Source organism: Rhinolophus sinicus, chromosome 17, assembly GCF_057876585.1.
Source record: "Rhinolophus sinicus isolate RSI-liver-muscle chromosome 17, RSI-T2T, whole genome shotgun sequence".
NCBI lineage: Eukaryota > Metazoa > Chordata > Mammalia > Chiroptera > Rhinolophidae > Rhinolophus > Rhinolophus sinicus.
Window position 1 is genome coordinate 158,978,128 of NC_142517.1, and position 26,701 is coordinate 159,004,828.

Below are 26,701 nucleotides of genomic sequence, written 5' to 3' on the forward strand. Positions count from 1 at the left end.
AAACTGACTTTAAAAGTAAAAACAGATAATTTCATAATGTATATAAATATCAAATCACTATAATGTACACCTGAAATGAATAGGATATTGTATGTCAACTATAAGTCAACTTAAAAAAAGTAAAAACACAAAGGCACACACACAAAATTTTACTTACAAAAGTAGAAAAGTCTGGGAAACAAAGTATATAAAGATCCAGTTATAAACGCATTGAAAAACAAGTCTGCATTTCAATATTAATTTAAAAAGTCCTATGGTGATGTTATTGTATTAATATTGCTGCACAATACATTACCACAATCTTAGAAGTTTAAAACAACACAAACTTATTGTCTCACAGTTTTGTGAGTCAGGAATCTGGACTAAGATTTTAGGGTCTCACCTAAAATCAAGGCTCATTCAGGTTGGGGGCAGAATTTGGTTCCTTGTGGTTGGATGACTGGAGTTCTTGTTTTCTTGCTGGGCCTCAGCTCCTAAGGCTGCCCTCAGTTCCTAGCCACAATTTGGCTACTATTTCATCAAAGCAGGAAAATCTTTTAAGAGCTCACCCGATAAGGTCAGGCCCACCAAAGATAGTCTCCCTTTTAATTAATTCAAAGGACATTAATCACATCTGCAAAACTTCATTTCTGCCATATAACATGATTTAATCACAGGACTGATATTCTATCATATTCACAGATTCTTTCAAACTCAAGGGGAGGGATTGTTTAAAGTATGTACAGGTATGTACAGCAGGGCCCATTTAGAGTTTCGCCTAACACAGTCTGCCTACCCTCTGGCCTTCAATAATTCATGCCCCTCTCAAAGGAAAAAAAATTCACTCCCTCCCAAGCTTCCCCTCTCATCCTAATACAGCATCGGCTCAGAATCCAAGATCTCATCATCTAAGTTATCAGTGTCCAATATAAACAAGGCTCCTCGGTATACAGGCATACCCTGTTTTATTGCACTTCACTTCATTGCACTTCACAGATGTCATGTTTTTTACAAATTGAAGGCAAGATCCTTCACCAGCAAAAAGATTACAACTCATTTTATTGTTATACTTTATTGCAGTGTTCTGGAAATAAACCCACAATATCTCTGAGGTATGCCTATAATACACTAGGTACAGTTCCGTGAAGCACAATTCCTCTTGGCAGACCTGTGAAACTGAAGAGACCAGATGTGTGTTCCCTATTCCTACCATACAATGGTGGGACAGACAGGGGAGAAAAGTTAGAGACATTCTAGTTCAAAAAGGGGGAAATGAAAGGTAAAAATGAGTCACTGGCATGTAACAATTCTGACATCTATCTGGGCTGATGTTGGATTTGACCCTTGCAGAGTCAGAAAATACAGCTAGCAAGATAGCAAGATAGGGAGCAATCTTCACCTCCAATGGCCGGAGCCCCACATTGGTGACTTCTGGATCACTTTGGCAGCACAAACCTCCATTTGCCTGGAAGAGCCTCCCCTCTTCCTCACTAAATCTGGTTTCCTGCAAGATGACACCCCCACCGCCCCAGCAGCGACCTCCAGCTCACAGCTCTGCAACTCCCTCATCGGACCACAGCACTTCCGGCCGCCCACTGGGCCATCTGTGCATATTATGGGAGAGACACTTTTCACTGTATAACTTTTAGATGTAATTTTGACTGTTAGTGTATTACTGATTGAAATTTTTTTAAAACTGAAAGCACTCATATTACTTTTTTTTTAATCTCTTATGTTTATGTTTTTTTTAAATCTCTTATGTTTATGTTTTTTAAATCTCTTATGGCTTTGTGTTACCAGCAAGTGCTTTAGGCATCCAAGACCTTCCACAATTAGGCTCCAAATAATGGGACTGATGACACCAGGGGAAGCCACCACCACCATCCAAATCAACCACCTACATTGAAGTTTGGCCGATGGGCCAAATCCAGCCTACTGCCTGTTCTTATAAATTTTTATTGAAACACACAAAAAAAGATAGCAAAATAGGGGAAGAAGCCTAGGGTGGGGAAATAGGATCATGTTCCGTTTTTTGGTTGACCTTCCTACAAAGACCCCAGTTGAAAGAGGGTAGTTTAAATGTTAAATCAGATTCAATGTTTTGGTAATTACTTGAGATTGCACTCTTTCATTTCCTGAATTGAGACTTTGTCTGCAACTTGATGTGATCATTTGGACTTTTTATTAAGAATGACCAGAAAAGCCCTGCCTGAACTTCATGCAGGGTGAAAGGAGGGGCCCTTCACTTGCGTTTGAACTTTGAGAACCATTGATATAACAATTGTGATGTGTTGGGGGAAGGAAACCCTTTGACTCATTCAAAAAGTACTTTTTGTGTGCCTACACTGGGCTAGGCACTGTTGAAAGAGAACGAGATAGATCAGGCCCTGTCCTCAGGGTGCTCAGAGTAAAGTAATAGAAGGATAAGGGCCCGCCTCAGTTTACATTTGAGCTGAGACTTAAGCGGCAAAGGGCACGTTGTGCTGAGATCTGAAAAAACAGACATCCAGACAGAAAGTCCTCCAAATGCTCTGAGCCCAGCCTGGCTGGAAGGTAGGCAGAAGTAGCGAGGGGGTGGGGGGGATCCTCAGGGAGCCAGATAAGGAATATGTAGAGTTTTAAGTCTCAGTTCTTGAAGGTGTAGAGAAATGGGGGAGTGGGTAGAATGGCTTAAGCGTGTGCGTTTGGAGTCTAGGACGGTCACTAGGATGTCAAGCTCACGCTCCTGAGCTGGGGTCAGCTTGGCTTTTCTAAGCCGCCAAACCGGGCCTGGAGCCTTAACTCCGCTTAATAACATGACAGGGCAGGGGAAGCGCAAATCCTACCTCAAAGAAGCTTGGGTCTCGGCGCCCGCCGTAGACGTCGTGACAGAGGCGGCCCGTTGCCTTGGAGCTGGCGAGACGCCACTCGGCCTCCAGCTTTGCGGAGAGGGCGGGTCGCGGGCCTCAGTCAGCATGTCGGTGCTGGACGCGCTTTGGGAAGATCGGGATGTCCGCTTTGACGTGTCCTCACTGTGAGTCGCTGAGATTCCCTAGGGGCCCTGGAGCCTGGAGAGGGTGCCGCTGCGCGATTTCAGACTCGCGGGCGGAGCCTGCGCCCCGCAGCTCACGGCCCTCGCGAGGGTGGGAGGTTTGCGCCTGTAATTGGCTCCTCGTGAGACCCCAGGTTGGCCCGGGCACTGCAGCTCTGCTGAGGCCGGCATTGCCTCCGGAACGTGTCTAGATTGCGCGGTTTGGATCCCGTGCCATCCCTGGCCCCGTCCTGGCCCAGGGACCTATCCGGACGCTGAGCCCAAACACCTCAGGGACCACGCGGGACCTGGGCGTCCAGTACACCCAAGCGAGCTTCGGGTGCCACCTTAGGTGGCGAAAGGAACGTGGGGCGAGGGACTCAGGAAAGTAGGTTCTAGAACTGATCTGGAATAACGACACACATTGTGAGGTCTTAGCTAAATGACTTAACTGTTCTACGCTTGAGTCTCCTCGTCTGTAAAGTGAGGAGGTGGGAGTAAGCGTTCTCCAAAATTCTTAACCACACAGACTATTTCCGTGGTAAGCTTCCGTCTACTTATTCATCTGAATCTCCAGCAGGAGGAAGGAGCCCTGTTTTTGAAAATTTTGTGTTCTAAGAGAATCGTTAGAAATCTCTTGCCCAACAGTCCCGGGGGGAAAAAGCCCATTTGGATATTAAGTGTTGGAAAACAGTAAAGCTAGGGTTCTTGGGTTAATGGCATGGAACTTCTTAGCCACTTCTTTTGATTCCTTGTCATGAGCAGAACCTTCTTAGATGGAAAAATGAAATAATTTTTAGGCAATAAAAATAAGGCACACTTATTTGTGCCTTAGATCTTTTAAGAAGTTATGAGGGAAGGGAATTTATAAAAGTATAAACCATAGTTATATATTGCACACATTATGTGACTTTTTCTGTTATTCTTGGAGGGTTCTTAATCCAAGAAAAGATCCATCTCATGAATGTTTTCAGTTTATTAAATATTTATCAAATGCTTATTATGTGCTGGTTACTACTGTCCTAAAGAGACACAAAAATAACAGAAAATTATTTCACTCTTCCCACCCCCATTCTAGTGCAGGAAATACACATAGATAACTAACTGTGTGATAAATGTGATAAATACTATCCGGGGGGAAAAAATGAACAAAAAATTGAGGGACCATAGAAACAGACTAGTTAATTCTGCCTTAGGGAAGGCCTCAAAGAAGAAGTAATACTTGAGCTCTGAAGAATGGGCAGGGCCTTGTCAGGGACAACAGGAGGAGAGTATTCCAGAAAAGAAGCAGAGTCTTGGAAATAGAAACCTCATTGACTAGAAGGCAGGGTCTGGCAGGTAGAGGGTGAAAGTACAAATATTAGCAAGATTGTGAAATGTTCAGCTGAGGATTTTAGACTGCATTTTCTAGGCAGTGGGATGCCTTAAAAAAGCTTTTAAGCAGGGAAGTGATATGACAATGTCTATATATTCAGTAGGTAAATAGAAAATGTGTTAGAGGGCTCCACCACATATTCTGCTAGATTTTTGGTGGTTTTCTTTTTTGTTTGTTTTTCTGTTTTTGTCACACTAGAATGCAGATGCATTCTATCAGTCAGCAAACTATTCTTCATTCTTTTTTTTTTTTTTTTGTCTCCTGTTTCTAATTGTATACCAAGTCCTGATGGTGCTGTTCATTCTGTAATTGCCTGAGCTTCTTTCCTCTACTCAGAAACCTCTGGAAATTCTCCGCTCTACACAGGATTAGGCACAACCCTATCTGACTAGCATTCAGGTTTTCTCCAAAATCTGGTTCCTCCTTACTTATCCAACTATATTTCTCACTACCTCTCAGAATGGACCTTCTTCTCCAGTCAGGCCAATCTTCCCACATTCCCTTATCATTTCTTATTTCTGGTCTTTAATCATTCATTCATTTTCCTCTGTCTCTGTCTCTGTCTGTCTCTGTCTCTCTCTGTCTCTCTCTCTCTCTCTCTCTCTCTCTCTGTCTGTCTCTCTCTTTCTCCCCCCCTCCCTCCCTCCCCCAAATTCTACCTCTCCTTCTAGTTCTGGTCACTCCAGGCCCACTGATCTCCAGGTTCTTGAAGTTCTTGAAAACCTTATTTTCAAATGCATGAGCATTTGGTACTATATTATTTGTACTGTTGGCTGTTTTATAAGCATATATCTTCTCTCCCTAACCAGATCATAAGCGTGTATGTTGTAGCTTTAAAATTAAAGCCTTCATATTTATTATAGACAAATGAAAACAAGACCTGGAGAAGTCCTTATTGATTGTTTAGATTCAATTGAAGATACCAAAGGAAATAATGGAGATAGAGGTGAGTATATTGTATTTTATATTTCTGGTTTAATTTTCAAATATTAAATCATACTAGCTGGAGAATGTGATGTAGCATTATATGTAAATGTAATTGTGAGAGTGGGAGAGTTAAATCCACATAAGACTTTTCTCAGACTGAAATGGAAGAAAAGGTAGGTATTAAACCCATAGCCTGGCAATACAGGTTCTCCCTCAAAATTTTGGTCCTTTCGTAAGTCCTGGTTCTGACATCAGCTTTATCCAATGTAACTGTTAAAACTCCAGGAATTCTGTTTGCAAGACTCATGGAATAGTTCTGACTCTTGGATCTGTCTCCCAACCAAAAGAATATGGGGTAGTGGAACATACGTAAGTCGTAGCTGTACTATGTGGGTCCATGCTTCCTTTTAAGAAATTCAGGAGTAATGCCCAATCCCCTAAGACTGACACCGAGAGAAAAACATGTGGAGCAAATTTAGTGCTGTATTGTGAAGTCTATTCATAGGTTAAGTACTGGAAAATCCTGTGAGATATCTCAGAATATCACTGAGGAGCAGCTAGGACTGGACTCTAGAGTCCCTCCCAAACCAAATTTCCCTAAGGCTGGAACCTTAAAAAATCCAGGCTACATACAGCAGCTGTACAGGGAGCCAGTGACCAGTAATTAGCAGGTCTTAGAAGCATCACTGCTGTTCTTCAAGGAAAGTTATAGGTGATGAAGAGTGGGCAATTTATCTGAAAAGGATTTTGGGAAGAGGGGGCTTTAGTATGGTGGGACATAAACCTCTTATGGAAGAGAAAAGTGAGGAAAAGAAGCAGACAGGATGAGTAAATCCTACCGTGTTTCCCCCAAAATAAGACCTAACAAGCCCTAGCATGATTTTTCAGGATGACATCCCTGAACATAAGCCCTAATGCATCTTTTGGAGCAAAAGTTAATATAAGACCCGGTCTTATTTTCGGGGAAACACAGTAGAGACGGAACAGTAACCCTTACTGGCAGGATATGATCACTGCAACATTTTGAGTAGCCGATTGCTCTCTGAGCCTTTCTTCTCATCTGCTCTGGGATGGTATGTGAACAGGAGGTTCATTTGTGTCGCTTGTTTCTCTGTGACGGGAACCTGACCTCACCAGCTACAGGCAGATCCTGTCAATGGCTAGAGCCTATCTTTAAAAGAATGCTTAGATCACATTTCTGACATGCTTTCTAGTATCAGCCAGGCCAGGTGAGAATGAGGTATGAAGATCTAACAGCAAAACAAGAAGTCTTAGTTTGTGGAATAAGAACCTCTAGGTGGTCAGATCTTGACAAAACCTGAATTAACTTTAGTAAGCCAAGAGAAAGCTTTGTTCGTCTCATACAGATTGGCAGGATGTGACACCTACAAGCCCAAACAAAGAGTTTGGGTACTCACTGAGTACAGAAGCCTATATACTAGCATTTTGGAGTAGGGAGGGCAAAACATGTCCCTGGCCAGAAATCTCCATCACAGTGCCTGAAATCGTACCATTAATAAAAATCACTGTGTGCACACATCTCAGGAACAATTCCTCAGAAAATGGAATTTTACAGGAGTGTGCAGAGCTTCTGGGAAATACAAAGGTAGAAAAGGGAAGGGGAATCCTGCCTTCCAGCCATCTCTCTCCCCTCCTTTTCAGAAGTTTGAAAATGACCAAGTTAAGGCATTGCCACGTTCAGGAGACCCCATGTTAAAACTATAAATACCCCAAAAGATTAGCACGTTTAATGCATTTCAACTGGAAGTATTCTGACATGAAATTAGCAATTCAGATTAGCTTTGCGCACTGAAGCTGTATGAGAATGAAACAGTCATATTTAGTATCTAGGAGATTAGGAGAAACAGGGACAATTATATTTTGGTATTTTGGGGGACAGAGAAAAGCTCATGCCTGGAACACTGGGTTTGGAGTTGCAGGATGGGGTCCTTTAGCAGAACAGAGACATAAGCACATGCTAGAGACGTGTAGATGTGCCGAGAACAGAACAGGTAGACAGAGTCAATCAGTGTTTTTATAAGGCAAACTCTTCCCACTCCATAATTTTTCCTTCAATCCTCTAATAGAAAAGTATCGGAAAAAAAACCAATAGATGTCCTGGGCTCAGAGCCCAGATATAATGTTACTTAGATGAAATGGCATAAGGAAAACATACATCAATGTATCTATAACAATAAAATAAGTCGTAAAAAGCAGTTTATAAATATTTAAAAACTAATTTTGAATGTTTATTATTTGCCAATCATTGTTCTGAATCTGACATAATTTCTGTAATCTCATTAAATAACACAAACAATAAAAAAAATGAAGTAGAAGCTTTTGTAATTTTTTTTCAAATAAGGGAACTGAGAAATAAGAGGTTAACTTTTCCAAGGTCACATAGCTACTAAGTGATGAACCAAACTGCCAACATTGCTTTCTAAACTGCTAAGATTACATTATTCTCTTCTCAAAAATGTTCAGTTATCCCCAATCCCAATTCTAAACCCCACCCCAACTCCACTGCCTCCATTGCTAACAGATTTAAGTCCAGATTTCTCGGTCTTGCATTGAAGAACTTCTAATCTGTCCACAGACAACCTTTCTTGCATGTGCCACTGTCCTCCATTTGTCCCTCCTTCTCTACCCCTCCCGCTGCATCAAAGGACTCCCTGTGCACTTCTAGTTTCCGGTTGGAAGAGCCATGGCAGAAGATCAAAGGGAGACAGGAGAGCGAGTTCTGGGCGTTTATTCCCTGGGTTCTTTCCTCTTAAAGCATTCAGCTCTTTAGGACTCTTGTTCTTCTGCCCTTGATTAACTGCTATCCTTGTCCTTCTGTGCCTGGGATGGCGTAGGTCTACTGTGCTCACATATGGTTCCTGACACCCCACCTATACCTTTGTAATAAGTTGTTTTGTACATAAGCCGCAATTATCCTAATTTGAGTATGCCACCTCTTTTCTGTTTGACCCTGACTGATAAATGTAATGTCTACTCTTCTATGATCTGTGTGAACCTTCCACTCTAGCCAGGCTGGGTTACTTATTATCTGTCAAACTGATCATGGAATGTTCCACAGCTTCTCTTGAGAACACCCTCCTTGATTTTTGGAATCTCTTATCCCATCTCATTCCAACATTCATAAAGGTGTAGTTTCTCTAGTTTTAGATATTCTAGGGATTTTCAGGGAGGAAGGAGTATGACCTGGCGGTAGATTACACATCAAGAGTACTATGGTTATAATTTTTTGAAGAAATGTTGTGTTAAACCAAGTTAAGAGAGTTTTATTTTAGGATATCTCAAAGCTATCCTAATATGCTAATTGTATGATAAATTTCAAAGACACATAGTGTACCATGCTCAGATTCACTTGACTTTTTTCCCCTTGGATCATCTATATGGACTATTCCATAGGACACACTTTCAGAAATGAAGTTTATCTAATTTTGTATTTTAGTGTAAGAACATCAGTCTGAGGCTATGAATGAAAGGCATGAAGCCTTAAACAGACTTCAGCCGAGCTATAACTTCTTATGATCAAAAAGTTTTCTCACAGCAAAAAACAAAATTGGGTATATAAGTATATGGCTCATTTAAATGAGAACTGCTAAGAGAGCACTCATATGGCAGAGATCAGTGAGTATGTGAGAGTTCTCTGAGAAGTGTGATTTCACTGAATGGCTCTGTAATTATATACTATCCCATACTTATTCTCAGCTGTACACATATCACCTGTCCGGACCCCCACCCCTCCACCAAGCAGCTTCTACCAAGACAAAAAAAAACAAAAACAGTACCCAATTCTCTCCTCTATCAGTTTGAGTCAAACCAAGATGTTGGCAGTGAATGCCTATATCCCTTCTGTAGCTATCAGATTTTGTTTCTCTGGGATTCTGGACCATACATTGTGTACCTTACGTAGGCTAGATATGCACGATAAATATTTTCAAGTAATAAACGTATGAAAAACATCTATGGGTGTTGCTGCTGATACTGGGCCAGAAGTTTCATGTCCACCTCATTCTGTACTGCAAAAATGGGTCCTTATTTAAAGTAACCTATTGTTTTGTTTGTTTTCTTTTAGGTAGACTCTTAGTAACAAATTTAAGAATTATCTGGCACTCTTTGCCATTACCCAGAGTCAATCTTTGTAAGTATCTTTGTTAGATAACACCAAAGGAAAAAAAAAACTTTGTCAAGTGAACTTGCACAGTGACTTTTGATACTAAAAAAACTGTACCATGAAATATGTGGAAAACTTTAAATTGATAAAAATTTCAGAAATCCTAGACTAACCACTGCATCATAATGCAAAAGAAATATTTTTCAGTCTGTCCATTTTGTCTTTGACATACGAGATTAGTGCTTTTGCATCGAAAGATTTTTGTTCGTTTTTTGCTTATCTTTGACAACTTGCTATACCCTGTTTCAAGGAATCCCAAAGAAGGGAGATCTACATGCTAATACAAGTCCAACCTTTTATTGTGTTAAATTTTTTCACTTATTTTTTAAAACTATTTTAGATTATCCAGCTAGACTTTTTTTCTTGATATAGTGATGCTAGGATTTTCAGTAAATAATACTGTACAGGTTTTAGAGACGTAAACTTCCTTTGTCCCATGTTACGTTTGTACAGAGGCAGAATTGACTTTCTTCTTCTTTTCATTATTTAACTTAAATTTGTAGTTATTTCATAAAATGTTTAAAAGTTCTTATTTTTATGTTTAATTTTTAAAACTGTTAGAAGTTCTGTATATATAGTTTTTTTCTCACTTTATTGTATCATGTTCTTTAAATCCTTTTTGCTTTTGAATTTTAGCTATCGGTTACAACTGCATATTGAATATTACAACAAGGACTGCTAATTCTGTAAGTCTGAAAAAAATCTTATTGAAATATATAGTGAAGAAACATTAGATAGTTGAGATTGGTGTTTGTTTTCATTGTAAATGAGGACTTGCTCTTAAAATCTGAACTTTTAAATAAATTTGTCCTTACAGAAATTACGAGGCCAAACTGAAGCTCTTTATATACTGACAAAATGTAACAGTACTCGTTTTGAGTTTATATTTACAAATTTGGTTCCTGGAAGTCCTAGACTTTTTACTTCTGTGATTGCAGTACACAGGTATGATAATATTTTGTGGATTACTGAATATTTTAAAGATAATTCTATGATATAATGGTTTAGAGAATAAAGTTTTAGGAGAGTGATGCTATCTTCCTCCAAGCCTTATTGCAAATATCTTGATGATATATAGAAGAACATGTTGCATTATCATTTAATAAACAATTTGAAAAGTATTTATAAAACAGATAAGACTAATGAAGATTCATAAAAATTTCTACTGAAGATTATTAAATTAGCCGCCAAGGTAGTTAGTTACAGGGAAATAGAAAATTCATTCCATGTAAATAACCAAGTTAGATAATTCAGTTAATGACTTAAAAAGATTATTTTCCTAACGGTAGAAGGCATGTTTGGGTGTTTTCCCAAAGAGTTTTGTTGTTTTGCAGTTGTTTCTCGTTTGTTTGCTAAATTCTTCTCTTTTCACTACCTCAGTTTTTTGTTTTTTGTTTTGTTTTTTTCCAGCTCTTTTTTTTTTAACCAGCCCTAAGTACTATGATTTTTTTAAAAGCTTGGCTAAGATGACAGCCAAAATAAATACATACACAAATTTATACAGAAACATATTTATTTATGTATACCGGAGGTGCCAAAAAATGTATACACATGACTTGTATTCATCTTTTGCTATTGGTATATATTGAGTATTACAATCTTAATACAGTGTTTTCCTTTCTTAAACTGTGTATACATTTTTTTGGTACCCTTTGTATATACTATTTTAATTTGCATTTCTTTTATTATTAATGATGCTGAAATTTTTCTTATGTTTTGCTTATTTATAGTTTTCTATTGTATATTTCTTCATTATGCTCCTATCAGCCATATATGTGGCAAATGTATTCTCAGTTTCCTAGTTTGTTGATTTTTCGTTTTATTGATTTTTTTAAAATCTATAAATGATATGATTGTTTTTTTTTAGATATCATTCACATAACATAAAATTTACTATTTTAAAGTTTACAGTTTGGTAGTTTTCATATTAGGTTGGTGCAAAAGTAATTGCAGTTTAAAAGGTTAAAAAAAAAAAAAATTGCAGAAACCGCAATTACTTTTGCACCAACCTAATACATTCACAAAGTTGTGCAACTATCATTATTACCCAATTCCAGAACATTTCTATCACCTCAAAAAGAAACCCCCATAGCAGTCACTCCCCATCCCCTCCTCTCTATAACTCCTAGCAACCACTGATTTACTTTATGTGCCTATGCATTTGCCTATTCCAGACTTTTCATAGAAATGGAATCATACAATATGGTGGCCTTTTATGTCTGACTTCTTTCACTTACATGTTTTCAAGGCCTATTTGTGTTGTAGCCTGTATCAATACTTCATTCATTTTTATAGCTGAATAATATTCCATTGTATGGACACATAATTTTTTTAGCCACTTATCAGTTATTAGACATTTTTGTCTATTATGAATAATGTTGTGAACATTCATGTATAAGTTTTTGTGTGAAAACACAGTTTTTAGTTCTCTTGGGCATATATCTAAACCATAGCTCTTTATTTCAGTTTACTTACAGAAATAATATAAAATGAAGGTTGAAGGCAGCATGGAAGCTGCTTTTCTTTAATAGTATAGAAATTATGTGTGTTCCCCCCAAAAATAATTTACAGTATAAGTAGTTTCCATTTTTCCCCTGGGTTAAATATTGATGATTACAACACTAAAGGAAATTAAGATTTATAAGCAAATGCTTGAATCCTGCTCTTTCACAGTTTATATATTAGAAGGTTAATTAGAATAAAAATCAGAATTTTAATAATAAATATTATAATTTATATGAATGATTTCTAAAGTTATTCAGGCTAAAAAAAACCTTTTGGTTTTATTAAATAGGTAAATTAGCCTATATTTTTGTGGCATAAAATTAGAATTAACTAATCAAAAGTTAAGAATTTTCCTTTTTTAACATGGGTAATTTTCATTTTATTTTACATTTTCACTTTTTCTTATAGATATTGCAGAATATATTGAGTAAAGAGAACTTAGTAGGTGGTAACTGTCTATACATTTAGTGGTACAACTAAACTAGAGACAGAAAGACGTATTATGAAACTTGCAATTGGAGGGAAAATCATTTCAGGAGTGAGCTGAGGTCCTTGGTTGCTGACAGAATGCCCCCTAGCTTTCAAACACTACGTTTTTGTCAGTATACAAAACCAATTGTACAAAATCCCTGTCAGGAGAAACAGTAGCAACAGGATGCATTAAGTTATGGTACGCGCCAATCTGGATGGCGGGGCCTAGACAGTCTGAAGGGAGCAGGGCTGGCGGGAGGCTGGAAAATTCAGGATCTAGGGTAGAACAGCGGCCTGGGAAAGTCAAATGGTCAGTGCATTCCTCAAAAACTCTCATTTTCCAAACCAGTTCCTTGGATATGCTTTTATCAAATAGACGAATTTCCTTCTGTATTTGTTATTTATCAATAGGGAGACGTGGAAAGAAAGCAAACTTACAGGGATTACACACACACACACACACACACACACACACAATCTGTCCTAGTGTCCCTTTTGGAGTTAGTACAGATTCATTCTAATTTTCTGTGTAAAGGTAGATGTGAGCATAATGTTTTCAGGTTGCAGTGAGAAAAATAATTGCACTCTTATTTATGTCAAAAGAATAACAGTGCCTTTGACTAAAATGGAAATGAAGGGAAGCATTTTGATAGAAAATATAATTTCCATGTCTGTTACAAGCATTGTGTTTCAGTTTGAAAGAAAATCTGTGTCCTCTCATTTGAGCTGTGTAATATATATGTGTGTGTGTGTATGTATATACACACACACACATATATATGTTGACTTAAATATTAGACATCTGAAAATTAGGTTACTGAGATAAAATGTGTAAATACTACACTAAAATGACAAAGTCTTCAAAAGACTGTAATAACCAAAACTTACTGAAAAGAAAACATTTTTAATTTACTGTAATAATTATTTGAGTGATGTACGTAAGTACTAATAACTGTATGTTTAGTAGGTAAGTAACCTAAGAAAACTACATTTTCAGTTCGAGTTAGCCTTTTGTTTGTTCTCTCTTATAGAGCATATGAAACTTCTAAAATGTATCGTGATTTTAAATTGAGAAGTGCACTAATTCAAAATAAACAACTAAGATTATTACCACAAGAACATGTATATGATAAAATCAATGGAGTATGGAATTTATCCAGTGACCAGGTATTGTGCAAAAAACTAATGAACCTTTTGGGGCACTGCCTTGGTATTCATTTTTCCATTTATCATTGCATTTGTATATTCATTTAACTCTATTAAAAATAGCATTATACCTCTTGATAAATTAGCATTAGAGCTCTTGATATAAAATAATATTCTGATTTTCATATATTTATGGTTTTGTCCTTTTAAGCAATATTTGTTCTACATTGAATTTAGAACTGGAATGAACCTTAGAGATCATCTACTTCAGTCTCTACTCACTTACAGATGAAAAACTCAGACCCCAAAGAACTAAGTGACCTCACACATCTAGTTTGTCCCCAAGTATGGTCTTTCCTCTATACTACCCTCCACACTTGGTAACTTATGCTGATGGAGAGAGCCATGGGGTGGACAGTCACCAAAGCCTTTTAACTTGGTCTTTATGGAATTAAACATATAATTCATCTGGTAACTTTGACATCCATTATTGTAACTTTTCATTTGCTCTTGAAATTATGACCAGTTGAAACATGCAAGCAATTAATAGTTGGACTAAGTAACACATCGATTTCTAGAGAAAAATTTGTCTCTTAATAAGAATAGTTTCCAGCCTTTGTGTTACAACTTAGATTAGACTGATAGCCACTGTGGTAAAGCTGTAGCTTTTAAATAAAGCTCTTCTTGCTAAACATCGAATCATAAACTTAAATTGTAAATACACTTTGCCCAGCTGAAAGGTCTAGTTTTAAACTATGATAAAGATTCTATAGGATATAGACATTTGAATAACTCCTTTTCATCAGGAGTCAGCGAAGTTTATTCTGTAAAGGACCACATGGTAAATATTTTAGGCTTTGCAGGTCATATAGTTTCTGTCCCAACTTCTCAGTCCTACCATTGCAGTGTGAAACCAGCCATAGACAATATAGAAACAAGTCAGCGTGGTTGTGTTTCAATAAAACTATTATGGACACTGAAGTTTAAATTTCATACAGTATTCATGAAATTCATGACATGAAATATTGTTCTTTTGACTTTTTCCCCAACCATTTAAAAATATAAAATTTATTCTTAGCTTGCGCATACAAAATGAGATTGCAGGCCAGATTTGGCATGGACCATAGTTTACTGACCTCTGCTTTAGGTCATAGCTTAGATGTCACTTTCTAAGGACCCTTCGATGTGTTCCTTATGCAGCCTGTACTTACTATTACTACTCCAAATTATTACTACTCTAATATACAGAGCTTGTCTGTACCTCCACATTAGAGTGTAGGCTTTATAACAGTAGGGGTGGAATTACTCTGTTCATAGTTAGATCCTTACCACCGAGCACAACACCTGGCATTTTTAATTTAATTAATTCAGATGTTCCAGGATTATCAGCTATATCATTGTATTGAAAATAGGGATGTTATTGTTAACCTTATGTTTATTGAAAAATAATAAAACAAATAAAATATGCCCTCCCATTATTTTAAAAAGTCTTTAGGACTTTTTGCAAGTTCTCTTTTTCTAAAATAAAACAATGACTTAAAGAATTATTCCTTATTAAGTTAGAGTTAGTATTGCTAAACGGGACTTGGGCTAAGAATAATAGGGGCTAAAAATTTTTGTATGACAATTTTTTGCAAGATGAGAGTGGAGGAGGAAATATATATACTTACACATATACTTAAGAAGGCTTTTTAGGTTTTGGGTTTGTGAGATAATGTTTTATGTGCAACCTCAAAATATAAAGTAAAATCCTCTGGGTGTATGTGGTGGGGAGGAGGTGAAGGTAGAGGTGGAGAATGACAGATAAATGATAGAGGCAGGTAATTTTAGTGCCATGTTATTAAGTCCTAAAGATTTTTTTAGACCACTTAGCTATCATACTGGGATGATTTTGAGAGATGTTGAGGGACCATGTAACTGGAGAACAGTGTTGATCTATACTTAGTGTGGAAGAGCCATAAAATATCTCTTGTGAACTGATGGGGGTTATCACATGTATTTTCTCTCTCTCTCTTACAATTCTGTTGCCTTGACTTTCCCAGGTTTAGAAAAATAGAATAATGCTTGTAGAATGCTTAGTTTATGTCAGACACTGTGCTATGGGCTTTATTTACATGGATTATTTAATCAGATCTCCACTTTACATTTGACACAATGTGCCAAGAAGTTTGCCCCTAGGGCCAACAACTGGTAAGCACTGATGGTGTAATCTAACTGTACTGCCATCTCATGAATTATGAAGTCAGTTAATACTCCATAACATTCAATTCTGATATTTCCTGCTGCTCCGATAATCGGAATTATTCTGGTGTTTAGAAAATAAAGGATAAAGATTCAAACAAATGATCGTTGATGGATCCCTCATTACTCTTTTTTACAGGGAAATTTAGGAACCTTTTTTATTACCAATGTGAGAATTGTGTGGCATGCAAATATGAATGACAGTTTTAACGTCAGTATACCATATCTACAAATTGTAAGTACATGTATTTTGATGACCTAATTGTAATGTAGAATAAATAATTTCTGTTCAACAGTTAATAGAACTTTGGAATTAGATGATTTCTCCCTTGTTAAGTGGCAGTAGTTTAGCTGAGAGCATACTTTTAAAGTGTTGATGATTTACTATTTCAACATAGAAAAGACCCAATTGTACTTACATTCAAGGGAAACAGCACTATTATCAACTTGCTATTAAGAGAGAAATATACTAGATTCTAAAAATGTAAATAGTTTTCATACAGGTTAAGGTATATTTTCCTTAGATTCCATTCAAAGGGTGTTAGCTGCTAAAGTTTTCCATAGCCTTTCCACGAGGTGGATATATGGTTATTCCTTGGCATGGTTTCAGCACACTGCTCCCTTCACACACTTTACTTTGGCTCTCTTGCCACTTTCTGCTCAAACTCTTTTAAAGGCAGAATGAAACCATTAATTCTGTGAATGAACTGTTTTAATTGTATTCAGATACATAATGTAATACAAACTGGATTCATGCTACATCTTTGGTGAAAGAAATTAAGATGCTTTTTAATGATGATAATGGTTTTAGTTTAAGTTAAAATCCAGAATAAGAACTAACTACACCTAATACTAATTTGTTTTGGTGGTAGATAAAAATGGTTCTTTTTATTCTGCTGCTGCTGCTGTGGATAAGTATGTGATTTTGTGAAATAAACAATAAGCTCCAATAAACTGAAGAATTTCATTTTATATTAAAAAAAAATTATAGGACTCTAGTACATATCAGATAAAACAAAAAGAACTTAATGAAAATCCTGTGAGGTTACCCTATTGTCATCGCCCCTATTACAGGATATAAGTTGTCTTAAGACTAAGCAGTTTCATTAATAAATATTTATGGATACAGTGTATATGACATACGGAAAATGTCATTTTTTATGAGACTTCTTGGCTTGTAAGAAGGATAATTCTTTGCAAAATATTCCCAAGCCTATCTTTTTCTAAATTGTTTAATTTTTGAGTTACTTTAAAATATCTGATGATTCATTTGCCAGACACTGAGAACCTACTCTGTGCTAGACACACAATCATGACAATCATTGTGTGTATGAACCGGTACTACACAGTTCTGGTCGTACGTCAAGGAGCTTTAGTCAGGCGGAGAAAAGCAATACATTAAACAGAAAATCACAGAATCCCATAGGAAGAAAATTATTTCTGGCCATCTGAAGAAATATGAGAATTCATAATCATGGCTGGGAAGAGGCGACAGAGTCTATATAGGTACTTGATAAATCAGTGTTTGTTCATTACTGTTTTGCATTGTATGCACATGTGTTACAGCTTGCCTAACCTCTATTATGCTGAACAATTAGGGTAGTAAGCAACCTTGTGATTTCTATTCTTCAAATTGGCTATTTTTTGTTATTTGAAAATAGAATTGCCAGATACAGCTTCTGGAATGAATTCAGCCTGGTCCAAACAACTTGCAATCCGATATCATCACAGTCTGTTACTGTGGCAGTCATATACTAACTTCAGCTGTACGCCTCCACCGTTGCCCTGACCGCACTCCTATAGATAATATATCAATATATATCCTCTTGCCACTTGCTGTCTTACCAGCCTGTGTAACCCAGTCGCCTGGTTGGATTACCTATTGACATCCAGGGTGCAGTGCTCTATGGTTCTTAACCAGGACTGTGTGTACCCTGGTGGGGTACAAAGCAGTCCAGGTGAAAACCAGGTTTTCATAACTGTCACCGTTTAGTCAGTCTGTGTCCCCCCCAGGCCCCTCCCCCTCTCCTTTCTTCTCTGTCTTTCTCAACTTCCAGTGCCCATCTGTATGGATTTCTGGTTTGTCATCAGCTACCACAGATTACCCCTCTCTGCTTTTTGGTCTGCTGGTCGTCATGTTCTCTAACCCCACCAACAAGTACATTTTGTGTCACTTTCTAAAAGTCCTGCCTGCCATTGTACTCTACACCTCCTTCCCTTCTAGGCCACTTGTGTCACTGCTCACCTCCTGCGAAGCAAGCTTAATCCTCATGTCACACTTACCTGTTGATGTTAATTACATTCGACTTATCCCAGCCTTCCTTGCTGCCTGGTGATGAAGGCCTGTAACTTATTTTATTTTAATAAATGGAATGGAGAGTCCTTAAGAAGTTAGCCACCAATGGTGTAACAAATAGAAGGCACATGTGAACTTTAAAAAGTAACGCAGCCTTAGGAGCCACAAAAGACACTGGCCCTGCATAACTAAGACTGCTGGCCTTTGGTTTAAAATATTCAGAAAAGTTGTGACTTCCTGGAAGTCAGAGAATTTTGTACATATTTCAGAGATGTCTTCTTTGTATTATTGCCTTACAAGTTTGCCATCTATTTCCAATTTGAAAATTTTCATTTACTCGATCTGTGTGGAAGTGTAATGAAGGAAAGAGGGATAATTCTGTTCTTTATGTAAAGTAGTTGTGCAAAAGTTGAAAAATTTGTGTTAAAAAGTCACTATTAACAGATAATAAAAAGTATTTTTTTTTCCTTTTTCATTTTACATCTAGCGTTCAATAAAGATTAGAGATTCAAAATTTGGTTTAGCTCTTGTCATAGAAAGCTCTCAGCAGGTAAGATACTTTATATTTGTATTAATCTTTAATATTTTAAAACCATGTAACAATCTATTTTTAGTTTTATTTATATAGTGATCAGTTTATATCCAAGAATAATATTAGCTGTCACGTGAAGTTATTGGCAGAGTTTGAAGTCGTATATTGATTGTCCTCGTAGAAAGAAGCCTGCCTGTGTTTCTTTGTTGGAGGGACATAGTCATTATCACCCTTAATGACTGTCATGTTTAATGACAGCGTCATGTCCCTGTACTTCTCATGCATTATCTCAATCTTCACACAACCCTATGATACAGTCACTATTTTTTCCCCATTTTACAGTCAAGGAAACTAGGGCCTAGAGAATTTAGGAACCTTGCCCATGTTCTCACAACTAACAAGTGGTGGGGCCAGGTCTGACTGATGAACAAGACTGTGTTTCAGAAACACAGATACATACAGACACACATCCACGCCCTATTTGAGATTTTATACTCTCACACACAGGTTATATTGTATGTAATTATAAACTGCTATGCCCCATTATGCCAGGTTTTTAAGAAATACACTGAAATAAAACATTTACTTTTTATAAAATCACTTCTCGTCTAAATTCTAAGTTTAAACACGACTGTGTACTCACTCCTTTCCCCTGGCCTATAGATTATTAGCTGACATTTATTGAGTGCTTACCATGTTCTAGGAACTGTTCAAAATGTCATACATTTACATTATTTCATTTAATGCAACAGCTTGATAACCATTTTATGGTTAGAAAATTGAGGCTTAGAAAGATAATGGGAGTAAGTTTTTCAGCATTATACAACTAGTAAATTTGTTGTAAAACCAGAATTTGAACCCAAAAGCATATGCTCCCAGCATATGCTCTTACCTATTACAGTATGCTATTTAATTTTTTAACACTCTTCTCCAACAAACTGTCATGGTCAAGTTTGTTTCCTAATTCTTCAAGGAGATACCCTTAGGTAGGCCAGTCTCTTAATTCTTTTAATATGTAGCCTACTTTTCATGGTCTAGCTCAAGAAAATCTTAAATCCCTTGGCCTTCACACTCTACACTGTATTTTTTTAAGTCTTGAAATATCAGCTTTGATATTTACGTATGAAATGATGTGATATCTGGATATTGCTTTAAAATAGCCCTGAGTGGGTGAGGGGAAGAGATTTTGGGGGGTAGGGTAAAGTTACAGATAGAACAGAGTTGGCCATATTTTGTTACTTGTCTAAGCTGGATGATAGCTACGTGGACCCTTACTGTACTCTTTTTTCTATTTTTGTATGTATTAAGTTTTCCTTAATAAAAATTTTAATTAAAAACCAGCTACATATTGTGCTCTGAAATAAGGACACTTGGAGCTATAATGTATCATATACTTAAATACCATTTCTCAGCCTTGTTTTTTTGTGTTTTTGGTTTTTTTTAATTATTTTTTCTTGTAGAGTGGAGGATATGTTCTTGGCTTTAAAATAGATCCTGTGGAAAAACTACGAGAATCAGTTAAGGAAATCAATTCACTTCACAAAGTCTATTCTGCCAGTCCAATATTTGGAGTGGATTATGAGATGGAAGAAAAGGTAATTTGTTTACTGTGTGAAAAACACTATTTGCTGAATTGTTACACAGTCTATAAAATTCAGATATAAACACATTGTGTACGATTTTATTTTAAACTATGTTTAAAATGATGAATATACAAACTCTGCTCAGTGAGCCTGGCCCCTGGGCTTTCACTGACTTGTGCTTAACAAACCTGTCTTCCCCCTGGCTGCTTCATCATTTGTTCCTGGGCTTCTAGATGAGCAGCCTGTCCCGAGAGGTCTCCACGTGCTGGGCTCCTCTGATGCACACAGACTTGAATCTTTCACTCTGTCAGCTTTATTTTCAGTCTACTTCAGTCTCCTTTAGCATGGGCAACCATCAGGCCTCACAGACACCATTTCCTCCCCCCAAGGCCCTACAATATAGCAGCTCCAGGAGTCTGCTCCACAGTATGGCCTGTGCCCATTCTTCCCATCAGTGCCTCTGCCGTACCAGTTATGAAGTATTTTGAGTATACTCCCACATGCCTGCTCTTTGCCTTCTTCATGATTTTGGTTTCTGCATCAATCTGCTGTCCAAGTACATCAGTTCTCTTTGGCTTTACTCTTCAGCCTCTCCAGCTGGGACCTTTGTCATCTGGTCTATCACTGTGTACCCACCAGCCACTGCATTAGAGATGTCGTCGCTGTCTGCTCCATCAGCGGTACCCTGGCCACAGGCTCTCCCTGGTGCCCTCACTGATTGCTCTGTCACAGGTTCTCTTGCTATCTGTTCTTTTGGGCCCCCACCCTGTTGTTCGTGTCCTTGTCATCCACTCTTTCATCAGTGTCCCTGCTGGTACTCAGCAAGTCGAGCCATATCACACATCACAGACATTACCTATCTCTCTGCTCCTGCTCTGGGACTGCGGCATGTGACCAGAGACCAGGAAGTAGGGCTGAGCAGCGAAGTGCAAATTCACACCCTCTGACTTCAGCCAGGCCCTTGTTGCCTGGTAGTGCCCCTTGTTCTGAGTTTTATTTCTCTCCCTGCCAAATCCCGTGTATAGGTCCCTTTCCCCTGCCAGCTGAAACTTTTCTCTGGGTTATTGTTATTGTATTTCACATATGCTCCATGTATTTCATCTCCTTAACCATCCTCTTACATTTTCTTCCCAAACTACTCTTTTTTCAGCATTCTTCCTTTCACTCCACCTTCTCTGTGTATTCCTCAGTAATGTGACATCACCTGTTCCTCCAGTTTCTTCAACTTGTACTTCCATAGATGACTCCAGAATCTGTCTACCTGATCTTGTCACATACTCTCAGCTTATCATGGTTCCAAATATTCTTGGATATTTCACATAAATGAGCATTCAAATAACATAAATGGAATTTCTCATTTAAAAATTTACCTTAGTAATTAGGTAAATAATTTTCCAAGTCCTTAAAATACACTAGGACTTGGTTGAGTATCTTAAATTTGGCATACCTAAAATGGCAGCATTTTCCTCAAAAGTAGCATCCTGCTGATTTATCTATTTACTACTTATTAATATGCATTTTTAGCATTGTCAAGGTTCGCTGTCCTCAAAACCTTGGACTTTTCCTTTTTTATTTTCTCATTATCTTATTTTACACATTCAGTCAATTATACCAGTCTCTTCTCTGTTCCTAGTCCTTCCTTTCCATACAAACCTGATTTCAATCCCAATCTCACCATTTATGTGTGACCATCGGCAAATCTGAGGTTCAGTTTTCTCATTATAAAATGAAGATGATCTCTCTTACAACGTTATTGATCATGTCCATAAAATGCCTGGCATCTGGGAGACACTGAATATGTTAATTCTCCTACCCATTCTCTCCCCACCTTTCATTTCTCCTCTCTTCCCTTTCTTTGGCCCCAAAACATAATAAGAGCCAGCCCTAAGAGCTCACTCTGTCACCTCATATAAGTACCTACTCCAAAGCCACCTCTTCAGGGAGGTCTTCCCCGACTAGCGGCGCTTGCTTGCTTTATTTTCGGTAACACTAATCGGTCTCCTGTACTATTAATAATGTCCATGAAGTCAGGGATTTTTGTCTATTTTCTTTTTTTTCTCTTTTTTAAATTAAAGTTTATTAGGGCGACAATTGTTAGTATGTCTATTTTCTTTAACCACCGTATCTCCAACAATCTAAACTGACACATAATAGGCTCTTAGTGAATATTCATAGTTGTTGAATGATTGTGTTGAACACCTACTATTTGCCATTCACTGCTCTAAGAACTTTTTATGCATCATCTCATTAAATCCTCCCCAAAATACTATGAAATATTATTATTATTATTATTATTATTATTATTATTATCTCACAGGTAAAGAGCCTGTGAGATAGGCTGTAAATAGGTTAAATTACTTGCACACACACACACACACACAAAAATTACTTGCACACAATCACACAGCTATGAACATGGTTGAAACACTGAGGTTAACCTCAGATTATGGAATCAGGTTACTGTCTTGTGAAGCATTACATTTGTCCCCCACCAATTACCTATAAATAAAATCCAAATTCTTTGGGCTAGTATTAAAGAATTTCAGTAGACGACTTCAGTCTGCCTTTCCCACCTTATCTGCACAGCCACAGTGTCTGGCTGTGCATGTTGTACACTGCACAACTCTAGAGAACGTTGTTCACATAGCCTTTATGTGAAGGGTGCTTCCTGGTGTTGTTCAGTACAATAGCCCTTCTTAGATCCTTCTGTCTCGTGAGACTCTTATGTTATAACCACACTGGATTATTCGCCATTCTCCAGCCTATCCCGGGGTTTCTCACCTTTGTGGATACCCACTGATACCCACTGTCAGGAATACCCTTTCCGCTAATCCCACCTGTAAAATCATTGTCATCCTAAAAACCCTAGATTACATGCCAGCCTTTTCTTCGTGAAGGTTTATGGGATTCACAAGCCAGAAGTTGTGCTGTCTCCAAACTTTTATTATCATAGATACTGCATTTGGTACACCATTTGTTTGCATAGGTTGAACCATATGATATTAATATTTGACTATTTTCGAGTTACAAAAATGGTAATTTCATATGGTTCTACCTAATATTTAGTTATCTGTAATTGTGTTTTATCCTTTGTTCCACAACCACTCGATTACAAACCTTTTGTGGGTAAGGGCAAAGGTTTTATACCCTTGGTAGTACTAGCGTAGTGCCTAATACACTAGAGATACTTAAATATTAGAAAAATGAATTAAAATATGAGTATTGTATTTTATTCTGCTTTACCTTAGGAATATTCAAAACAAATCTTAGTCCTTTTCACAAATTATTTTAATGACTACTTTGAGGAAAATAAAAATTTGCTATTATACAAAATTAGTTTTTTTAACTATGTGAAAGAAAATCAGATAAAGTCCAATGGAGTTTTTTCTTTAAGGATATCTCTAAGTATCATACTGAGTATGTGTCAATTGTCATTTTCATTCTTTTGATGATAGTGACTTCAGATTTAAAAGCTTAGGTTAACTGACTCATTTTATTACTCCGGTTAGTTTTAACAGAATATAAGTTATGCAATGATTTTTATAAGACATGAGTAGTTTGTAATTGTATTATCCTTTTACAAGTACTTACAATTCTCGCAGCACATTTTACTAAAATTATCTGTTTAATTAATATTGTCTCTTTGATGCATTTTAACATCTATTGATTTTCAGCCACAGCCCCTTGAAGCTCTGACAGTTGAACAAATTCAAGATGATGTAGAAATAGACTCCGATGATCATACAGATGCTTTTGTGGTGAGCATCACACAAGAGAGCTACTAAGTTTCCTGTGGGTTTTTTCTAATCTGAGTCATGTTTTACTAAATGATGATTTAAGTGTGTAAAACACCATAGAACTTGAGACTTTTGAGAGTATCTTAAACATGAGCTGGACAGTAATTTTTTTTTTAATTTAGAGATGGTGTGTGTGTGTGTGTGTGTGTGTGTGTGTGTGTGAGAAAATACTTTTAAATTACCAAACTGGGAAATAGTTTGAGAACACAGTTATTCAGAAGATTTCAGATATGTGAAAAGTTTTTTCATACCTTTGAATAGAACATGTTAAATATAGTTAATTAAGTTAATTTAAAATCTATACTTTCTATAATTAGTTTTTATGAGATGGACTTCCCTTCAATTTTAGGTATATTATCTTAAAATGGGTATCTATTTGAACAATAAACTTTCCTGTTTCCTAATTTGTATTATTTAATTAATAGCCAAAATAATAATAATGTTTACTTTATATTGTGGTCCATGAATTTGACCAGAATGCCCCTCTGGAAATAAATATTTTTAAACAAAAATGTAAAACTAGTATAAAATATTTAATTATAAACTACTACTACATCTTAAACTATATGCATTTGCTGACACATTGAAGCACTGATTGTTTTGTATTGCCAGCATCATCTTCTAAATGAGAAGGAGGGAGGAAATTTTATAAAAGGATGAAATTTTATACCTTCTAAGTCATTTTTATCTCCATTCAAGTTAATGTTAATTATACACTAATTACAAAGCACAATTTTTAGAGCTTCAAGCATAACTCTTGAAGACTTTAATAATTATTGACAGAAAAAATGAATTCTGCTACCAGCACTATAAAGATAATTGAGAAAACCATTAGACACATAACAACAGAATATTAAATACATTTAGTCACAGAATTGTTCTGTAAATTATGTATCCATTCTTTAGCCCACTGACCTATTATGTTGGTATGTAAAAGATAATTTTCTTTGTCTTACAGGCTTATTTTGCTGATGGCAATAAGGTAAGGATATTTTACCTATAGTATATGAAAAAAACTTTCTATTTTCTAATATTTAGTATTCACAAACTTATGTGAAACCTATTTTTTGTTTTTTTCCTCTTCCTTGCCCACCTTCTCTGTTTCCATCTTATCCTTTTACCTCCCAAAAAGCAACAAGATCGTGAACCTGTATTTTCAGAAGAACTGGGGCTTGCAATAGAGAAATTGAAGGATGGATTCACCCTACAGGGACTTTGGGAAGTAATGAGTTGATCTTGAGTTGAGCTGGATTTCTTTAAAGATATCTCAAGGTTAAAGCTAGTAGTCACCTGCTATAAGGCATGAAATGATTTTTACATTTACAGAAATAGCTTTTAAGAAAAAGTTTTTTAATGATTAAGGAAAAACTCATTTATCTAAGATTTTACTGCCAGTTTTCTAAAAATTATATTTAAAATTGTAATCAAAATATATCTGGTTTGTAAATATGTTTATTTTTTACCTAATACTTGTAAATTACTAGTCTGCAGATACTAAATGACTGTATCATGTTGGATTTAATAAAGAATTTATGCAGCACCATTTAATGTTTTGAAAGTATTATTAAAAGAATAAGACTATTCTTATAATCAAAATACAGCTTTTTAAATTATAAATATATGCTTTAAATATATTATCACATAGCTCCAAATGTAAGCCAACTCTTAATATAACTTACAACCCTTAAACTTGTCATTTTTAGATGGTCATTTCTGTAAAAACTAAAAATTATAACTAAATCTGGAATATATCAACTGCTATAAAGTTTTGGGCACTGTTTTGTAAATAATTTCAATATAGTTTTGGCAAGAATACATTTACTTTGTAAGTAAATTGTTTTAAGTAGCTTGTAAATAAATAGTTCATTTGACTTTCTCTTTGTTTGTATTCATTGAAAATTCTTTGAAGCTTTCAAAAATAGGATATTATTTTCAGATTTTTTGGTTAGATAAGATTTGGTGACCTCTCTGGCCATCAGTGTTTTTTGCCACTGCTTTGGTATAAATTAACAACATCAGGAACCTTTGTCAAATCATTGAAATTAGCCAATGGAGCCCTCTTTCCATAGAGAAAAAGAAATGAGTGTATAAAAGCATTTAAAATAAGGTTCAACTGTATTCACAACCATAAACACATAATACTACCAAATGCTAACCTGAATCTAATAAACCAATGAACAAAGCTATACAGTGGTTTCTTTACTTAAATAGGAAAGGATTTCTACATTTTTAAGGGACGGGATTATAATAATCTATATTAGGGGGGAAAAGGATGTTGGAAAAATTTATAGAGGTCACAAAATGCTACCAGGACTATTGTTTAAATAGTTTTTCAAGCAAAAAAAAGATTTATAAAATTGCCAACTAGTAAGGAAAAGCTCAAATGTCATATAGCTTTTGCATCTGACTCATTAATCTTTTTAAATGTTAGGTGTTACATGTGGAGAGAAATGAGTCATTTATTGTTTAAACAAGGGAGCAGCTGTTATTTTTCTAGTGTGTTAAAACCTTAGTGGCATCTATAAATGGAAAAAGAGTCAATGAGCTCTTCTTTCAGCTGTTGTTTTAGCAGCTGACTGTACCACTGACTTCACCATGATGTAAAATAAGAGAAAAACCTTTACTCATGGATAGTGATCTTGAAGTTTAAAAATAC

At 36.5% G+C, this 26,701-nt stretch overlaps 1 protein-coding gene across 3 annotated transcripts; it reads left to right on the forward strand.

The window, feature by feature from the left end:
* The first annotated feature begins 2,837 nt into the window (after positions 1-2,837).
* Positions 2,838-25,921, forward strand: BBS5 (Bardet-Biedl syndrome 5). 3 transcript variants are annotated; one of them, XM_019727376.3, is made up of 12 exons: positions 2,838-2,992; positions 5,228-5,310; positions 9,376-9,441; positions 10,111-10,160; positions 10,292-10,419; positions 13,482-13,617; positions 15,977-16,072; positions 18,621-18,683; positions 20,126-20,260; positions 23,923-24,006; positions 25,004-25,027; positions 25,178-25,921. In XM_019727376.3, exons 1-12 carry the CDS (start codon positions 2,934-2,936, stop codon positions 25,277-25,279), a joined length of 1,026 nt encoding a protein of 341 aa, XP_019582935.1. In that variant the 5' UTR covers positions 2,838-2,933; the 3' UTR covers positions 25,280-25,921. The 3 variants fall into 3 exon arrangements, with proteins under 3 accessions (XP_019582935.1, XP_074193697.1, XP_088650811.1); XM_074337596.1 differs by lacking the exon at positions 2,838-2,992 and adding an exon at positions 3,104-3,377; XM_088794685.1 differs by lacking the exon at positions 2,838-2,992 and adding an exon at positions 3,421-3,530 and having other exon boundaries at positions 25,178-25,588.
* Positions 25,922-26,701: the final 780 nt, after the last annotated feature.